We start from the raw sequence: 19,315 nt of genomic DNA, 5'->3' as shown, positions 1-19,315 counted from the left end.
ATGAGGAATGACCGTCTTTTAAGTTCTCCTTAAAGATAGCTTAAAGGTGCTTAAAGGTGGCTTTTAAAAAGACGATCTTATAGCCAGATTTAAGCTATTTTTGTTGATCTTTTAATTCAATGTTGTGCTTATTTTACTAACAAAATGTATTAACTTTATGATAGAAAAGGTATTAAAAACGGTTTTTGTTCTAGAAAATAAAATGCAAAAAAAATAATAATAATAATAAAACGCCTTAACGAGGATTGAACCCTGGACCCTTCGTTTATCATCATCACCTCACTCTTTCGGCGCCACAGCAACTTACATACATTTATTTTCATTGTTTTTTTTTTAATACTATATATTAGTGGATATAGAATCAATGTATTGAATGTGTATTTTTTACTTGAAAGGATTTTGACTTCAATTCAGTTTGTTATAATCAGTTATATCTAATTTATAAATTACATGCATGCATGTATTTAGAATGAAATACAGAACTTGGTCTTCGGTGAAAAAACCCCTATATAATACCTAAATGAAAACCGTTAGAAGGCCTACTTAGTTAATAAATTTAAACCGAGTAGATATAAGTTCATCTAATTCATAGCTAAATGAAATGCAAGGAAGAAATTTCCCGGTTTTCCTGATAACGGCGCGGTTCCAGTATGTTTTGATGTTTAATTTTATACATGATTTTTAGACTATCAATTCTATAACAAACAATGCAACCAATAATCGGTGACGTATTTACTGCATGTGGCAATTGCAAATGATGTATACATATACTTGTACATACAATTGTATGATGTACCAGGCCGGGTATGTGACATATTTACCCTCTTACATATATTTAAATAATTATTCATGATCACCGGTACAGTAATGAATTACCACTAGATTTTACTCTTACATACATGTATCTTCAATTTGTTGTAGATGTTTCTCTTGAAAAAATATCGTCGCAAAAGTGTTCCCTCAACGGGTACTTTTTCACATTGACCCAAACGAGGTGTCCTGTGATCCTAAAACAGTGAGTTTGAAAATAAATAACTTTTGGCGATGACGGATTTTAGATAAAAAGATATATCACTGCTTGATGACGATTAATATCTCATTTTTTGGGAGTTGATTTCAATCAACTCTCCTATGCAGTTACTCAGACAAACCGAAAGTGAAACAGTATTTGGACCTCATCACAAATCATTGTTGCTGACAAGACTTAGTTCTTAAAAATAATTGATGAATTCGATTTAATGTATGCTAAAGCATTGTTTTTCAAGGAAACTTATTTATAAATACCTTGAAAATACTCAGATTATGAATTGTACGAACAATTAAAATATTTTTTTGTGGTCGTATGTTTTCCTACGCCAGTGTTCAATATAGTCTCGTTCAACTCGACGCTCGGCTGTCTCTGTAAATCCTTGTCGGAGATTTACGGTGTCAGCCATACGTTTGGTTGAACGAGACTAGAGTTCAATATTGCTTGGATCTATACAATTTTCGAGAAATATTTCTATCACTGATACATAGTTTGATTGAATTAATATTATCTTTAAATATTATTTAACATGATTCATATGGGGGTTTCTCGACATTCTTGTCGAAAAAGTCCACTACATATTATAAAACTGTGCTTAAAGTAGATCCAGTGTTCTGTGTCGTCACACATTTTTGTAAAACTTTGAATTCTATAAAAATTGTGCAAGATAGTTTTATTTATTTTATGTGAATATAATCACATGGATGTAATTAGAATTATTGGTAGGTTAAAGATATTTTCGCACTTAATTTTATACTAAATTTCCAAATTTTTATATATTTTATTTATGCAAAGGGGAAATAACTCTTTTTCTGACTTTTCTCTCAGTTGTATGTCTAAATGCTATAGTTTTTCTTATTCTTATTCCAACGATTAATTTTAAAATATTTTTGTAATTTCAGTTTTCTGATAAAGTTGACATTAAAATTAAACAAGAAAAACAAATTTCTGCCTACAAGATTTTACCTCTAACAGAAAAAAAATACATTTTTCTAATGCTAAAATATGCTTTAGTTTATGTTTATCTGGCATCTCAAAAAGTGTGATGACATGTATATTTTTTCTAACAATTGATGACATTTAAGTCTATTAAGTCGAAATCAGTTCAGTTTTTCAACTTTCCTCAGAGAATTTTACGAGTATGGAGCTACCTTAATTCAAATTAGAAACAACATGTACCTGTCATGCAAAATAGCATATCATTGATTTTAAAATGAATAAACATCGACAAAATCAACTCCCGTCAGTTCTTCAGTACTTTGATTACAGGTTGAGAGCATTAGGAATGATCCCATGTTCCACTCGGCATTTAAAGCAGGGTTAAGTATAGCATACAGAAATCTAAGATAAAGATTGATTTCACTCCATATATCTATGAAAATAAAACAAGCAACCACTGTAAACACACAATATGATAGATGTTCAAACTGTTTAATATTGAAATTGACAAAAAAACAACAAACAAAAACAAAAACAAACAACGCCATTTGTTTATTATATTGATTGATAATATAAAATAATATTGGCCTTAAGAGTTTAATGGGATTTGTTATACATGTATTATCAGTTGGATTAATTCATATCGGTTTTTTTCTCTACATATCCCTTTGCAGACTTGGAAAAGCCTGGCTTGACTGCGCGGCAAAAATCCAAGAAACCTAAAATTGGTGAGTTGGCCATTCCTCGCTCTCCATGGTGACGCTGACCCAATCAGTGACGTCAAGTTCTCCCAGACACTATATGACGAGGCGCCAAGTCAAGATAAAGAACTTAAGGTACATGTACAGTAAAACACGCTTATAACGAAGTCCCAGGGATGGGCAATTTAACTTCGTTATAAGCGTAATTCGTTATATCCGTCAAGTTTACAACATGAAATAGAGACTTGGGGAATGAAATTCACTTCGCTGTAAGCGTCAATTCATTAAAAGCGTGTTCGCTATAACCGTGTTTTACTGTATATGTAATGCAAAAAGTCATCGTCATAACACAATGAACCTATTGTATATACAGACATGTTTGGTGTTCTTTTGAGTCCATTACTCTCTATCTCCATACTAGAATCAGTAGAGCAGGAAGTTTATTAAGAAAATATATAAGCACAAATTAATGTTGCCCCTAGAAGAATACATGTACATCTGATAGGGCGTGTGACGATGTTGTAGAACTGTTGATTAATTTCGCTCAACAAACTGTTGATTAATTTCGCTCAACACCCCCCCCCCCCCTTGACGATTAGATAGAGAGAGACAGAGACAGAGACAGAGACAGAGAGAGACAGAGACAGAGAGAGAGAGAGACAGAGAGAGAGAGACAGAGAGAGAGACAGAGAGACAGAGAGAGACAGAGAGAGAGAGACAGAGAGAGAGAGACAGAGAGAGAGAGACAGAGAGAGAGAGAGAGAGAGACAGAGAGAGACAGAGACAGAGAGAGTCAGAGAGAGACAGAGAGAGAGAGAGAGACAGAAAGAGACAGAGACAGAGACAGAGAGAGACAGAGAGAGAGTGAGAGAGATTTATTTCACCGATTAATTTATGATAGGAAACAAACATACTTTAATATAATTTCATGCACAGATATAGATCAGAGACTGCGCTCACCCCTACAATAACTCTGAAAGCAAAAAAAAAAATTATAAAGAATTTTATAAGAACAATCTGTGTCCATTGGAGCGGTGTTGATGATAGCGATCTGTGCTCAATGCAGCGACAATTAAAACCGCCTGGAACACCCCCCTTCCTTGGATATTATATCATCACTGGGATCATCCCCTTCCATCCCTATAAAAGAGCTTTTGCATTTAATATATGTTTTTGTTGTTCAGCTTGATCAAACTTGGCTTAAAGGGAACTAAAAGATAGTGACTGTAAAGACAACTTAAAGGGAGCGTAAATGCTTAAACGTGGCTTAAAGATGGCTTAAAGGCGCCTTAAAGAATTCTGGACATTAAGGACCTATAAGCTCGGCTTAAAGGTGACTTAAAGGTGGCTTAAAGATTGTATGTCCTTTAAGCCACCTTTACATGTACGCCATCTTTAAGCCGCCTTTAAGGACTTGCTTAAATGATGTTTTTCGCCCTGTGTAGGGCAAGGTCTTATGTTTGATGTTTGAAATCTTATCAAACAAATCCAAGAAGTGTTTTTCTTGAATACGATTGGATAAGAAAATATACTACTCTAATATCGATGATGTTATGCACACTGTTCTCGACTCTGTTGCTAAACAATTTAACGTTGTTTTTCCTTTAAACGCAAATGGCAACATATTTAAACGCTGTCTTTACATGTACTTTAAGCATGTATATAACAAGAGATACGTTGACGTCATTGTAGGAGTGTATTGACTTATTGATGTTCTAAGAACAATGAATCTAATGTTTGAAAAAAATAGTGCATTGTTTCTGATCGTTGCGACGATGAACTTTATAAAATTTTCTTAGTATACGCAAGAAACGTGTCCTCTGTTTTAAATCTTATCTGAATGCTTTGAAACTTTCTGTTTCAACGACGTGGACATGAATAACAATAACTAAATTCCATTTTTTTTGGACTTTGTCGCGAAATAGGTTCATGCAAAATAAAAAAGACGCAACATGCGTATAGTTTTCATGATTCTTTAATTTTTTATTTGGACATTGCCGTTGAAGTTTCGTGTTAAAGAATGAAAAATAACTATGTATTTATCTGCATTTTTCGCTTCGCTTTTTGTTAAACTTTTTTTTGTTAATGATACATTAAATATCTCAAATCCTCTCGATCAAAAGCAATTCATTACCTGCTAAAGGAGTCCTTTGATAAGCTGCTTATCCTACTGCTGATATCACCTGGGTTGTTGTTAGGTTAAAGTCTTTTTTTTTAAACTCCAAAGCAACATTTTATATAATTAAGCATATATAAATAATTTTTGCATGTTAAATGTTTTAGTGGAGGCATAAAGCTTAAATATGTTCAATGTAATGAACCTGATGAACCATTTTTTTCTTTCAAGAGAGAATTTTAAACTATATATTTTGGATTTTTAATTTGAAGTCATCATTTCTTAAATATTTGATAAAAACAGAGACTGTGATAATATTTTAACTTTGAAAACATCGGTATTTTATTACGAATTGTACACTAATTAAGAACTTTTTTGTATTACAGAGGGGAAAAAAATCAATGTCAATTTGTTTACGGTATCAAAATATTTATATTGCGATCTCATAAATGATCGAGGTTTGGATGCCAAACTTATGAGGCGATGAAAAAAAGAAAATGTACAGTTAATGCCTCTTATTGACTGTGTAGGTACCCTACTTCACCTAGACTTCTACTATTCAAGATACTAGGTCACAAGATGGCGATTTAAATATTTTGTTAACTTGTTTGTATATATTGTTTAGGTTGAATGTCTTCATAGCTCAGTGTTTAAAGTATCGGGTTTGTGAACCGCAGATCATGAATTTGAATCTGACTGGGGCTTTGTTCACACTTACTGAATTAAATTTTTTAGAATACAAATTTTTATACAACGTTACACATTTTTTTTTCGCCTATTTTACTTATATTTTCATCCTTTCTATCGTAATCAAGAAATTATCTGTTGATTTGAGAAACTATTTCAAGGTGTAGTAAGCCACTTTGATATAAAAAATATCTTCTTCAAAATTCTTCAGATTATTTCAATTGCAGAATCGACATCTCTTTCAACAAAATATAAATATTGAAATGTAGAAGCTTAATAACAAAAAGGTATCTATGTATTTTCGCCCCCAGACTGCTATATAGTAATCACAATAGTTTGTATAGTTATATCTAATCTTTACAAATACAAAATGTAATGAAGCAAGCAGATTTGTAAAGTTTTTTTTTTTAAATTATCAAAAAGAATCTTGCAAAGTTTTTTTTAGAAAGTTTAAACTTGATATTATATTATATTTACATCTACCAAGTTTTAATTCTTCTATTTCTTACGGAAACTTAAAGTTAATCCTTAGCTCTATAGAAACAACTAGTCTGAAATATACACGCCCTATTTAATCAATTGGTCGAAATCTACAGCGGCTGAAACTGACAAGAAACTGACAGGTATGAAATTGACACGCCTTTTATCGATTGGTCGAAACCTACAGCGACCAAAGGAAAATCACGGACTGCACAAATATTCATCGTGTTGTCAGACCCAAAGTTTCACATGATACGATGTGGACGTTTCTTTTAGCTAACGTACTTATGTACGTTAACAGTAATTTCGTGAATTTTACTAACTCTTTTTCAAAATCAATTTATTAATTAGTTAAAAGAAAGATATTAATATAAACATTAAAATGCTTTCCTTGATGATTCGCTAACGCAGGTTATGTATTTTTTTCTGCAATGTCGCTACCTTCATATCCCGAATGAATCATCAACGATAGCATTTCATTGTTTAACTGAATCAATCTACCTTAGATTCGGGGTGATTGAAACAAAACATGAAGTTGCTGTTAATCTTTAAGTTATTAATAAATTTATTTCGAGAGGTTCTGGTTTGTAAACACATTTTATTTTTCGTTTTAATCATTCAAATATGTTCTATCTGATCAAAAAATCTACAGCATTTTCTACAATAAGCAGTTACATGTAAATACCGTATGAGAAGCAGTGAGGAAAGACGCATCAGAAGTATGGTTAATTGTCTTTCATCTCATATATTTCAAGTTTGATTTTTTCTTTTTCTACAAGAGAGGACAATGGGGGGAGGGGGGGGGGGAGGGGGGGGGGTGGCATCGTTTATTCATGAAGAATATGAAAACAGCATGATACAATTTTTGGCTATAGAAAAATCAATTGCACCAAATATTAGCATCTACTGGCAGAAAAATACTTCGAGAAAGTAGACTTAGGGGAACCTTTGAACCGTAACTGTTTGTAATATTTCTTCTGTTGATTTATCTAAATAATATACATTTTGAACATATTTTAAGATATCAAATATTGATTTAATGCATTTTCTTTAGTATTATGTAAATGTCTATTCAATTATTTATAATTTGCAAATATATATTTTAAAGTATAAATTTAGAAAAGTATGTTTATAAGAACGCTGTTTATTTGGAGAGAAACGAATTAGCTACACAAGTACAAACTGTGAGTACGCTGATTCATTTATTTGATCGTTGACTGTGGTAAACTGAATATCAAGAATGAAGTGAATTTTTTAACAGAGCTCATCCTATATTGTACTTATATGCACCGTGTGCACCAGGTCATTAATAGAATGCAACAATGAATTAAGTGTTTTATATAAAACGTACTTCACAATACACAAAGAAAATACTGTCATTCTTCTCTTTTGAAGCTTGTATTTTATTTAGTAAGGGAGTGTCAGTGACAGAGTTACTTGTATTTCGACTTTGCACATGCACTCTAAAATGCGTGGCGTGTTGCAAATTTAACACAAACGCTAATTTAAAGAAAAATCACAAACCGTATAAATATTTCAAAGAGTGAGAGTTTATTAATTTAAAAGAAAAAAGCTTGGTGGAGCATATCATAATCAACACAAAAAATACGATTTCTATCACTGGAACATTATACATGTAATTTGTTATTAATGTCTTGCCGGTGTCCTTCAAAATTCCTAACCCTGCATTTTTATCAATAGAAAAAATATTTTTCAACTGCAATTCTTCAGTTATGTTTTTCTTTAACAAACCATTTTCGATTGAATATATATCATCAATCAATGGGTTTTTTTTTAAACTCGAACTTTGTAAAAATATACTTGTATATATAAAATAGGGAACAATGAATTCTGTGATTTATGATTCCATATACATGAAAGGCGAGGTCAAATGAAAGGCGAGGTCAATTTCTTTTTTCATAATGACCAATTAGGCATATACTAGTATTTAATAAAAGTCGAACAAAAATGTAATGTCATTATTTTGGGAGAAGAAAGTCATATAATGTATACATTTTTTACATTAATATATGCTGGCGTCATCAGTGAGTGAAAATAAATATATAGTTCTCTTTATTGTTATTGTTTTAAAAGAATGGTGAATGATAAAACGATGAAATGGACTCTCAGCCAGGTGATATAACAAACTCGTAAGGACCACTTTTATTGGTCACATGATCATACTGTGAAGGGTCAATCTTCTCTTTAACAAAAGTCAAATCCAAATGGTGATAGTTTTCCTGATTCCCATCGTCATTTGTCCGTTTCTCGTGTTCCCGAAGTTCATTGTATGTATCGTTTACAGGCAAAAGGCCAATTTCAGAACCTTCCTGAGTCCCAAACTGCAATGAATAACATGTATGAAAAAATCTCAAAGAATTGTTTTTTTTTTTATATCATGCATTTCATATGTTTGCAAAATAGTTATGAAACAAAAGACCCACATGCCTCGGCGAGTACTATAGCCATTTGGACCTGTTAGAGAGTCTTTTTAAGCTTTATTTTGGAGAGCCTATACAATCATCCAAGACTTCTCTGTAGCAACCGAGTTTTTCATTTCATGTTTACAAACGTCAATTCATGAAAAAGGGAGCGCGCAAACCTTAGAGGAGTCTCGGATAACGTATATATTAGCTTCAAGGACCAAAAGATTACAAACTTTTGGTCAAAAGAGACCTACACTCCTTTATACTTTAATGTCCTTTAATATTCACAGTTTCGTTTATAATGCACATATGCATAGTAAATTGAATTAGATTTACTAAAATAGAACACTTATTAATTTCAAAGGGCCAAGTGAGAATTTACCTTGTAGTTTTAAGATGAAGTTAAAAATATAAAATTGTGAGCTGACGACGCAGGACTAGTGATTAATGGCTAATTGGGTGACTCAAGGGACCAAAAGAATGCTTACTATATTGTCGTACAATATACACCCCCCCCCCTCCCATAAACAATGAATAGCCTCACACCCATGATCAGTGAATTTTACAATTTTTAAGAAGAGGACATTGAATTATGAAGATAATTAACAATGCAGTTACTTTATCGTTCAAGACTGTAGAAGTGCAGAAGAAAATTTTAAAAAATACATTTTCATAATGTGGTGATTTTAGCCCAACCCAAGAACCTGAACACTTAACCAAGGATTCATGCATTGCACATTTTAGGCGGAGGGTATATATTGAGAGAGAGAGAGAGAGAGAGAGAGAGAGAGAGAGAGAGAGAGAGAGAGAGAGAGAGAGAGAGAGAGATATTCTCCAAGATTTATCATATATTACTATATGGCCATATTGGCCCCACCATAGGACCTGAACCCCTTGACACAGGGGCCATGGATTTCACAAATTTGGCTAAGGGCTTCATAGATCATGCATTTATTTTTAATCCAACAAGTCTAAGCGAAGAGAAGAATACTTTTCAAAAGCTTCCTGTTCTTCATATTTGACCCCGCCTATGAAGAACCGTACGCGCTTGTGTTATAAATTGCAAATTTAGATTTTTTTTTTTATCATTGAGATTTTTAAAACCCATTTGACCTTGTAGTTTTAGAGAATAAATTTAAAAATGTAAAATTGTAAACGGACGACATACGACAACTAAGGAAGACCAATCGCAATAAGTCGCCTTCGTGAATCAGGTGACCTAAAATGCTAGTTGACTTGGTTTCAACGCGATCAGTCGTGGATTCATTGAAGTATTTACAGGCTCAATCAGATTGTATCGTATCAGCCGTGACTGATATAAATAAACATTTAATATGCCCAAAAATTGTTATTTTGTATTGCAGAACATGCATTTCAGTATTTCCTTTACGTTATAGTTGTGATTAATTGTCAAATAAATGAATTGATTGAAAAACCTACCCCACTGTTTACAGCAGAGTTTTCCATATCTGTGTTCTTGCTCCTACACATTTCTCGTCTTTTACATTTTTTGGCAAAGAACAGGATGATGAAAACAACCATGACCAAAGCAGCCACAACACTCGAAATGAGCAATGGCAAACTAGCCACTAACCAAATAAAAGTTACTAGTAATCAAAGTGATGCCATACTGATAATTAAGAATATTGAACTTACTGAGTGGGTTTAAGTACAACATTTACAATTTGATAGTAAGGTAGTACCTGTCATTTATAGATCTGTATGTTAAAGAAGAAAAAATAAATAAATAAATTTAAATATTGAGAAATACATTTTGGCATTTCAATAAGCTTTTCACCAGATGAAACGAATTAATGATTGAAGGTTTCATATTCTATTGAAGTATTTGCAGGCAGTCTATCTTACATTGGAGCAAAACATTGTTCATTTATAAACAAAAACTTCAGTGTCACGAAATTGTTTTTTCTGTTGATTTACAAGGATGTTTCCCTGGCCAATATTAAGGGACCTAAATGGTTGTGGATATCTTAGGCTAAATTTACCATCTACAGCGGAATAGCTTTTTATAAAGATATAGGAAAATGTTCAAAAAAAGCCAAAACGATTTGATATTTTCTTTACTTAATAACTGGGTATAGTAAAAATATCATAATAAAATGATTAAGCCAGATTTATAATTAATTTGTTGACCACTTAGTCTCCATGAATTAAAAGTGTCGTGTAAACTTATATGTACGTTGTTCAAATTATTTCAACTAAAAAGGTATGTTAAGAAAGACAAGAAAAGAAAACCAAAAAAAAACAAAAAAAACTTTAGGTGCACACAGCTATAAATCTCCCCAAAATTGAATACAAATTAAAGCAATATGTCAGAGAATATTTTTTCCTGTAGAGTGCAACCTTCTAATTTAAAAGAAAATACCTTGATTAACTCCCAAAGAAGGGGTGGATGAACTTGGTATTTCACGCACACAGGTATTGTTCATATAAAAACTTCTAGCTGTGTAAAAGAAATACAATTTACTATCAAAACGTTCCAAAAAAACATTCAGGTAAGATTTGTGGTTTACAGTTAATAGATAACTGTTGCTGCCAAAACACTACAGTAACTTTGAGATGTTAAAAGTGACTGATTGTAAAATTGCATCATATATCTCAAGAAAAGTATATTAATCTAAACAGCTAGGTACAAAAACAGAAATGACATACTTCTGAAAGACTTTTTTTACACTCTGATATGAGTAACATATTAAAACATACATGTAAATGTGACAAATTATCTAAAAGGACCTTTTCCCTTTTTTTAAGCTTTTTTTTTTCATTTTTAAGGATTTTTGTTTGTTCTTGGGTTTTTTTCAATTATGCTCAATGATCAGATTGTATATGGTATGCAAGAAGAAAAATCATCATATATTAAGCTGCACAAATTTTATAACCTTTTTGCACTTTAAACTGACTTTTTTTTCAAAAGTATCATTTCAATTTCAGATAGAATCTTTCTGAATATCATTTTTTTTAATTCAATGTAGTTTGTTTAAATCTATTCTCAGATTGTAACTGACATTATAAAAATGGGGATCAGTGATACAGTTTACTATAAAGAGAGAAAAAGTATTCTAAAATTTGGCCTAAATATTACTTCAGGCATTTGGATTGCATTGTTTTAAGCTGAAAGTTGATCAAATCCCTTGATATTGATTTAAACATGTACTCTAAGGCCTACAGGTTCTGTTCACAAATTCAAGGTCGGCTTGCATAAAACTTTATAATGAAATGTTTACATGTATTGTAATAACGTTTTAAAGAATGCTAATTTAATATAATCAGCTTACTCTACAAAACTCTCCACACAGAAAAATTAGTCGTCGGCAAAACTTACATACTATCGATTGATTTTCTTTATGTATGTTGTGAAATAATGGAAAAAATATCCTTATTTTTTTGGTTTTAACAACTTTAAAGAAAATGGTCGGGTGCACAGTAAACTTAAATTGTGACAAGTGCAATATTGTAGCATTTTTCTTCAATGTTTAGCCGAATTATCATACAAATCAGAATAAAGTTACATACGATTACACGCCATTGATTCCAGTTCCAGTCCAATATCGCTTATCTGCGCAATATCCTCTAATTGTCTAAACTGACGAAGGCAAGAGCTATTTTCACTTTCATTTTCACCAAAATTAACGACATACACATAGGGTTCCTGATCTTCCGACAATGCTGAAAAGTTTTCGGAGGTGAATCCGCGGTCAGTTAGCAATACCGCCATGCCTGCGTATCTGTCTTGGGGTTCATATACTAAATTAAGATCTTTCAGATTTTCTTCAAGAAGGGCTTCATCCACATTTGAATGGATATCAGGATTGCTACATGACGTTTGGTTTCCGCCAGCCATTATTTCGATCGTCACATTGGTGTTATTGAGTCGTGCTTGGACAACTTCACAAAAACATGAGAAATAATTTCTTAAAGTCGAGTTGATGGAATCCAAAACTAACAGTAACTTTCCCTGTATTGTTATATTACATCCTGAAATTATAAACATTCAAAAAATGTAATACAACATTACATTATTCATATAGAAATCAAGTCTAGGTAATGGACACGGGAAAAAATCATTATAACTTATACTACGAACATTATTTGTGTTTCTTAAAATCAATGTTGAGGATATACCGGCAACAACTGAACATACGTCTGTTACCAGGATTTGAAGTGATATATAGCGTAACAATCGTGTTCGAAGTTGGTTTGCGAATGTGTTCGGAATGTTTTCTTTATCATTGCCAAGTATGTAATATATCCAGAGATGCTCAAATGACAGTTCACGAGACTTCACCGAGATTTGATCAGTTCCTGTGAAATTTCGAGCGGAAGTATAAGTGTTCGGATAATATTCTCAAAATACATAAGTACTGGTTATTTTTTATATCATATCTTACTTTGATTTATGTTAAAACATGAAAATCTTTTAAATACAGCTATTTGTAAGAACCAGGTAGAAGCATAGATGATTGATTCATGATAGTAAATTTGTTTGTAAAAATTGGTACAAACACAATGAAATACATCTATATGAATATTTTTTCTTAAATATAATTTGATTCTGTACATTTGTTTTAAAAAAATGAACTCAACGAAAATCATGGTTGCTGATTCAGTCTACAATCTCTATTGTATAGTGGTTACACGAGGCATGATTTTTACTGTGAAACTGAAAGGGTAAAAAAAAACCACGTGGTCTAAAATTTAAATGACAATAACATTCGCAGGGGTGTTATTGCAAAGCTAAAATTGTCTACTGTCTAGATTTATGGAAATAAAAAATGTCGCATGCTATGTCACGGATTTTTCTTCACGATATCCTCTGTAGTGCTATATAAACCTATCGATTTCATTTCACCCGATTGCACACCTGAAACTCGTGCCCGACGTGTAGTATTCATCTCGTGGTCTTTGGATTTTATGCATTTAATTCTTATTTTATGTGCATATTCTGTTAAATAATAAATTTTGGCCTGTTTATTTGATGCAAGTATTTTTCTGGCTTAAAAGAAATGCGTAGAATTTGATAATTTCATTGCGACTGAGTAACACAAGACAAGGTGTACGTCCACATAGGTGAGACCTCTGCAGCGAAATACTTAACACTGCTAAGAGGACTGTGGCTTATAGACAGGTTATAGGGATAGCGTTGATAAAAAAGAAATATGGCGGATAGTGCCTATTTACTAGCCATGAGCAGCTTTAAAGTAAACTTTTTACAGGAATTAGAGTGCGTCAATATCGTTCGCTTCTCTTTTGTAGAAAAATCAAAGTCAATGCCGATTTTTTAAACTCATCGTACAAAATGTGGTTTCTGTAAGTGTTATATGAGACCTTAATCTTGATATAAGTTTATTGTTCTTGGAATGGTTTCTTTGCTTTTGAAACATACAGCAAATGGGATTATACACTTTTCAATACGATATTCTATCCTTTCAATTCCAAATAAATAGCTTAAACAATCAATGAACATTCTTTTTTCGTTGGGAACGTATTTATCCAATAGGTGCGAAAGTCATGTTAAGAAACCTACCATCGTATGGTTTTACAAATCAAGACTGAACATCCTCTCGCAAGATGTAAAAGATATTAATATGAAATAAATCAACTTTATTTACCTGTAGTATCAAACATATATTCATCGCATGAGGCCTCCTGGAGTTCAATGATCGATGTTGTTGTTTTACCGTTGTTTGAAACTGAAAGAAATGTTAGACAATAAAGATGTAGGTGACCTTTCATCTAAATTTAACAGTTGTCTGATTTTCAGTCAAAATTTCACGACATATCTTTTTCCTTAAATCTTCATCTTAGAAGGAAATAAAATCAGAGTATATAATACCTTGAGGCGGTTCAGCTTTACTCCGCGGTTCATCTTTACTCCAAAGTCCACCCATGACAGATATATCGGTCTTTTCACTATAGTATCCTAGAGTATAATGTTATATAATGTGATCAACAATACAAGTATTCGTCGTGATTTCCCTGTTTTCTGCGTAGATACTACTAAAATAAAGTCATCGTAAGTAGTGTTGGAAATAAGGAAGTTGTTTAGAAGTAAAATCTTATGAGCACATAAAAACTAAGAATCCCATTGACTAGAGTTTGAGAATTTTCTAATTTCTAATATTCAACATAATTGTCATCACAAATTCCATCAACAATAGCCCTTTCCTAAATTTCTTGTAGCATGCGGCTTAAAATGGAGGCTGATTCCCATAATTTGACAACTTTTTAAATTGAATAAGGAGTGATCGCTAACTTTTATTTCAGTACTATCAGAACTTTGATTCAAGAAAGGAGATGTACAATAGCCTATTGAGCATAACATCCTTTGAACCTGAAATCTATGTTAAACATCTATTATTTAAAGGGAGTTTCGCGAAACAAACATTGTGCATTTAACATTGCATGCATATAAATGGTGCAGCGATTATAACTAGTCCGAGGAAATTACATGTATATAATTTAGAAATATTAGTGGACTCTTCAGAAAGATTGTTCATGGCATTAGTGTTTATTCGTTTATGATATACATATGGTTTCAATATTAGTTTAATTGTGCTGTGTCCTGTTTTGAATGTAGCATATCATTTATTAAGCCTTTTAGAAAGTAAATATTTGCTTTCTTTGAAAAAAACATCCTTCAAAACACGCATGGCTTATTTTATTATTTGTTCATTATAGAAATTTATCTTCTTAATTGTCCTTCTTTTGAACACCCAATTTCTAATTAAAATCTCTGAATAACAATATATCAACTTTTGCTGGTTTTGTTTTTATCTCGATAATATAAATACATTATTATGAAAAACCTTAAAATATTCAAATGCATTCATCATGGTTTGACGGCTTAAAGGTTGCATTTCCAACGGAATGTTTTCTCTCATTTATTTTTAGCTTTTGAGTAATTAAAATGCTATTACACCAGTAGTTAAATCTCTTTGTTTTGGTTTTTTTGGGTTTTTTTTTTTTCGGGGGGGGGGGGATGTTGGAAAGAATTCTATATTCACACGCAAAACCCATCAAATATTTTATTGATACTTGCCATTTTTTGGTCATATTGTGAATAAAACTATCAATATAAAACAAGTCTAACTCAAAACAAGGAATTCATATTCGTCACGGAATGTTTTAGATGTTCCTTTGCAAACACCAATTATATTAGTTTGAAATACATACGTTTTTATTACTTATGTAACACACAGTCCGACCTATTTATCTAATACAATGACAATTCCTTGTACCCAGATTATGTAAATAGGGGAGTGGGGGCCCTACCTATTTATCTGATTTATTACGATGTTTTCACTGGCAAACGTAACATCAACAAAATAAACCTCAAATACTTGCAAATATATATATATGCATCATGAAGGAATTTCATTTTTCCCCATTGGAACGGCAGTTTACGTTACATGTACTAAAAAAGAAAAGCTAAGTTAACCCTAACTATGATAACAATTATTGAGAACTGTATACAGGGAAATATTCGCCTTGTCTTATTATGCCCCTTTTGTCCTCGTCGTCAGCAAGCGAAATTAAAACGTTTCCATGTCTTAAAATATATCTCTTAAAACACAACGTTGTATAGGCGAAATCAAAACCGTTTGCAAATGAAGAAGGGCGAAATAACACGGGGCGAAAATAACTCCGTATAAAGTATTATGATAAGGTATTTGTTGTTTGCTTATCAATGTCAAACAATAAAAAGAAGATTTGAAAATGCATCAATAACACTTTTGCAATGACAAATCAATAAAAATGCATCAACAACTATTAAGTACAAACCAACAAAGTCCAATCAGCAAGCATCTGTGCTATAGAATGTGGTAACTACAATATATGATGGTAATTCGTAAATATATCTTCCGGAAAACATTTACATTATAAAAACAAAACAAAAATACACAGATATTAAAACATAACAATGGATATCAATAAGAACGAGAAAGTAATTGTTTTTACGTTACATTATGTGTCAGCAACTAGGCACAAAACCCAAAAGCTTGTCCGCCGGCCATATAAGAGGTCAATCTATCAGTTCTTTGAAAGTAAATGACAAACAAGAAGGCAGATATGAAACATTGATGGTAAGTTTTGACCAACACAAATACCGTAATTCACACTCAGCCAGCATAGTCTTCTGATTTTTTCTGAAGTCATTTGTTGTACTTGTAAATCATTCTGGTGGCTAAAGAACGGTACGTCTAAAGTTCTCCTCTTCTCTCTTCATCTTCGTATAATCGCGATTTTTTTTATTGTGAAAACATGTCCGTAATATGAATTAATATTTATGATTATTTTTTTAAATTTGATAAATATATGAGTTGGTATTTCATTTCAGTTATAAGGTTAAGTGACAATTAACGTTCATTCATGTATAACCAAATTATATTATAATTGATTATTATTATTATTATTATTAAAATTAGCATTAAATCATAATAGATTATAATAGATTATCGGTATAAGAGCCGTTTGTATTTTTTAGATAAAAGCGTAGACATGTAGCTTAAATTTTACACAATGTTCTTTTCTTGGTGTAGGAAGTATACCAACTAATACCAATTAATTTACTAATTGTGTGTTCATATGATACAATTTGCTGATTGATGTAAATAATGTACGTTGTGTTTTGCCAGTATCGACAGCAAATTATGCCTACACCGGACGCTTTACCGGAAATTAGTACTTAATGTGTGTAAAGAAATACGTTTAACTCTACTTTTGTTAAGTAACGCAACAAGCCAACGAATTTTTTATACATGTACAACACTAACACTCCTTGAACTGTTCATGTCTAATTACGAGCATCCTAGAACTCGTGATTTTAAATAAATTTACGATAAACTAGTATAGTTACATGTAAGTAATCATCTACTAGTACTCAAAGTTTTGCTGATTAATCAACGACACGTGTCATATGTAACGAAAATTGAAATATACTTAAAGCAAAATAATAATTATACTTTTCTTAGAATATATTTACACCTTCCTCCATAGAACATATTTACCTGCGAACGGATCACTGTAGTTATCTGCAAATCAAAATGTTGAAGTCATATCTAAAAGTTCATTCTATCAATCCATTTGATATACAAACATTACAGATTTTACAAAATAATACTTTTGACGCTAATAGAAAAGTTTGCTAACTTTCGTTAAATGATTTTTAAAAAGGCATTACTAGTATAATAAATTCTCAAAACGATGAACATATAAGGGCACATCAGCGACTGGTATTTTCATTTCTCATTTAAGAGATCCTTAGAAATAGTGATGACTTTACGTTTGTAAGTATCAGGAACATTTTTTGTCTACCAATTCAAATCCTAATCAATTAGTTGATAACACTGAATAAATCTTATGAGAAGGCGAATTACTAAAATTTAATATATTTCAATTGTTAAAAATCAAGTGACATAATTATAATTTCAAAGTCTTTAGAAAAAGCATGCCATAATTTAATTCAGATTCACGATAAATGCCTATAAGATCCGTTCCACTGTAGCTGATTTCCGATTATGATAAAAGGATTCTTATGTTTGCATATTTATCAAAAATTATGTATAAAAATACCCTTTTCAATATCAATACAAAAAAAGCCTCATTAGAAAATACCTGACAATGGAACACTGAAAGTATCTGCAAATCCAGATGTTGAGGTCACATTTGTAGTTGGACCCAAAATAGATTCAGTAACAATTCCTATTGACATAAATGTCGAATGGATATTACCATAAATCTGCATCGTTCGATGTTTTATCATTGAGCTTTTTAATTAACTAAAGGTACTTCACTACACCGAGACTTATACTTTTTAAGACACTACGTCACAAGATGGCGATTTAAATGTTTTGTTAAACTGTTTGTATCAATCGATTCAAATGTATATCGTCATAGCTCAGTGGTTAAAGTATCAGGCTTGTGAACTGCAGGTCATGAGTTCGAATCCACCTGGGGCTTTTGTTTATGTTTACTAAATGAAATTTTTGAAAATATCATTTTTTTACTAAAATTGCACATTTTTTCGCCTATTTGACATAAATACTTCTTATCCATCATGCTTTCTATCATAATCAAGTAATTTTCTGCTGATTTGAGAAACTTTTTCAAGGTGTAGTGAGGCACCTTTTAAATGACAATTAATATTTTGATCAAATTTATGAAAAATACAACCTTATTTATTTACAGTGATATTATTACGATTAGATTTTTCATAAAAAACAAACAGTACACTTATTTATAAACTACCTTGCGGTTGTCTGGGCCAGCTTCCACCACCGCCCATTCTAGGATATATTGACTATTCAACTAAAAAGAATACTAAGGTGTTCCGATTTTTAGTGTAAATAGTATATTGTGAGCAGGCGATTTGCTTTCGATAAGTAATTTACTAAATGATGAAAGTCAATTTGTTTCGGATGTCTAATATGATGCGGGAAGTCGAAACAGGAAGTTATAACAATGCGTATTTAATTTTTTAACATTTCATATTTAAAGTTTGCAGTTTAAAGTTTCTCAGTTTTATCTATGTGGTGTTCTTTTAATCCAAGCTGGTAATTATTGGTAAAAAAAAAAAAGCCACAGAGCTGTTGGCATCCTATTACAAAACCGAGCTTATTCTAACTATGGTGCAGCAAAAACGGAGTTTATAAAGAAAAAATATGAAGATATTAATGTCTCAATGTATTGGGTAAACACGTTATCCTTTTCGTTTATTGATAGAAGATGAAGCGTTAAACTTTGCTTCAACTGTTACATTTGTTTATTAAGCTCATGAAACTGTCATCCTGTAAATTTTTAATTTACTGGGTTGGTGTAAATACAAAATTTACATTTACAACATGACAAAAGTTGTCATGTTGTTAATTTGTATTTACATCCAACCAGTAAATTAAAAAAATTTACAACATTATAAAACACA

General features: G+C 31.7%; 1 protein-coding gene and 1 long non-coding RNA gene across 5 annotated transcripts; one reads left to right on the top strand and one right to left on the bottom strand.

Annotated features, from left to right (window-relative positions):
* Positions 1–934: 934 nt before the first annotated feature.
* Positions 935–2,805, top strand: LOC136274361 (uncharacterized). The gene is made up of 3 exons (XR_010712667.1): positions 935–1,015; positions 2,297–2,346; positions 2,641–2,805. It is a non-coding gene; the product is annotated as an uncharacterized lncRNA (long non-coding RNA).
* Positions 2,806–7,480: 4,675 nt separating this feature from the next.
* LOC105320066 (uncharacterized) lies at positions 7,481–18,809 on the bottom strand. Of its 4 annotated transcripts, none has more exons than XM_034449941.2 (9): positions 18,643–18,798; positions 18,010–18,096; positions 17,403–17,426; positions 14,228–14,314; positions 14,004–14,084; positions 11,908–12,369; positions 10,760–10,837; positions 9,817–9,965; positions 7,481–8,292 (listed from the first exon to the last, which is right to left on the bottom strand). In XM_034449941.2, exons 1-9 carry the CDS (start codon positions 18,677–18,679, stop codon positions 8,077–8,079), a joined length of 1,221 nt encoding a protein of 406 aa, XP_034305832.2. In that variant the 5' UTR covers positions 18,680–18,798; the 3' UTR covers positions 7,481–8,076. The 4 variants fall into 4 exon arrangements, with proteins under 4 accessions (XP_034305832.2, XP_065938627.1, XP_065938628.1 ...); XM_066082555.1 differs by having other exon boundaries at positions 18,010–18,073; positions 18,644–18,798; XM_066082556.1 differs by having other exon boundaries at positions 16,177–17,426; positions 18,643–18,681.
* Positions 18,810–19,315: the final 506 nt, after the last annotated feature.

Source organism: Magallana gigas, chromosome 4 (genome assembly GCF_963853765.1).
Source record: "Magallana gigas chromosome 4, xbMagGiga1.1, whole genome shotgun sequence".
Taxonomy (NCBI): domain Eukaryota; kingdom Metazoa; phylum Mollusca; class Bivalvia; order Ostreida; family Ostreidae; genus Magallana; species Magallana gigas.
Note: the sequence above shows the minus strand (reverse complement) of the source record. Positions and strands in the feature narration are given on the sequence as shown.

Coding starts and splice junctions, on each gene's coding strand:
- LOC105320066 (XM_034449941.2), bottom strand. CDS start 18,679: ATGGGCGGTGGTGGAAGCTGGCCCAGACAACCGCAAG. Junction 14,315..17,402: donor CTACAGTGATCCGTTCGCAG/GTAAATATGTTC, acceptor ATTATACTCTAG/GATACTATAGTGAAAAGACC. Junction 12,370..14,003: donor ATATATGTTTGATACTACAG/GTAAATAAAGTT, acceptor TTATAATTTCAG/GATGTAATATAACAATACAG.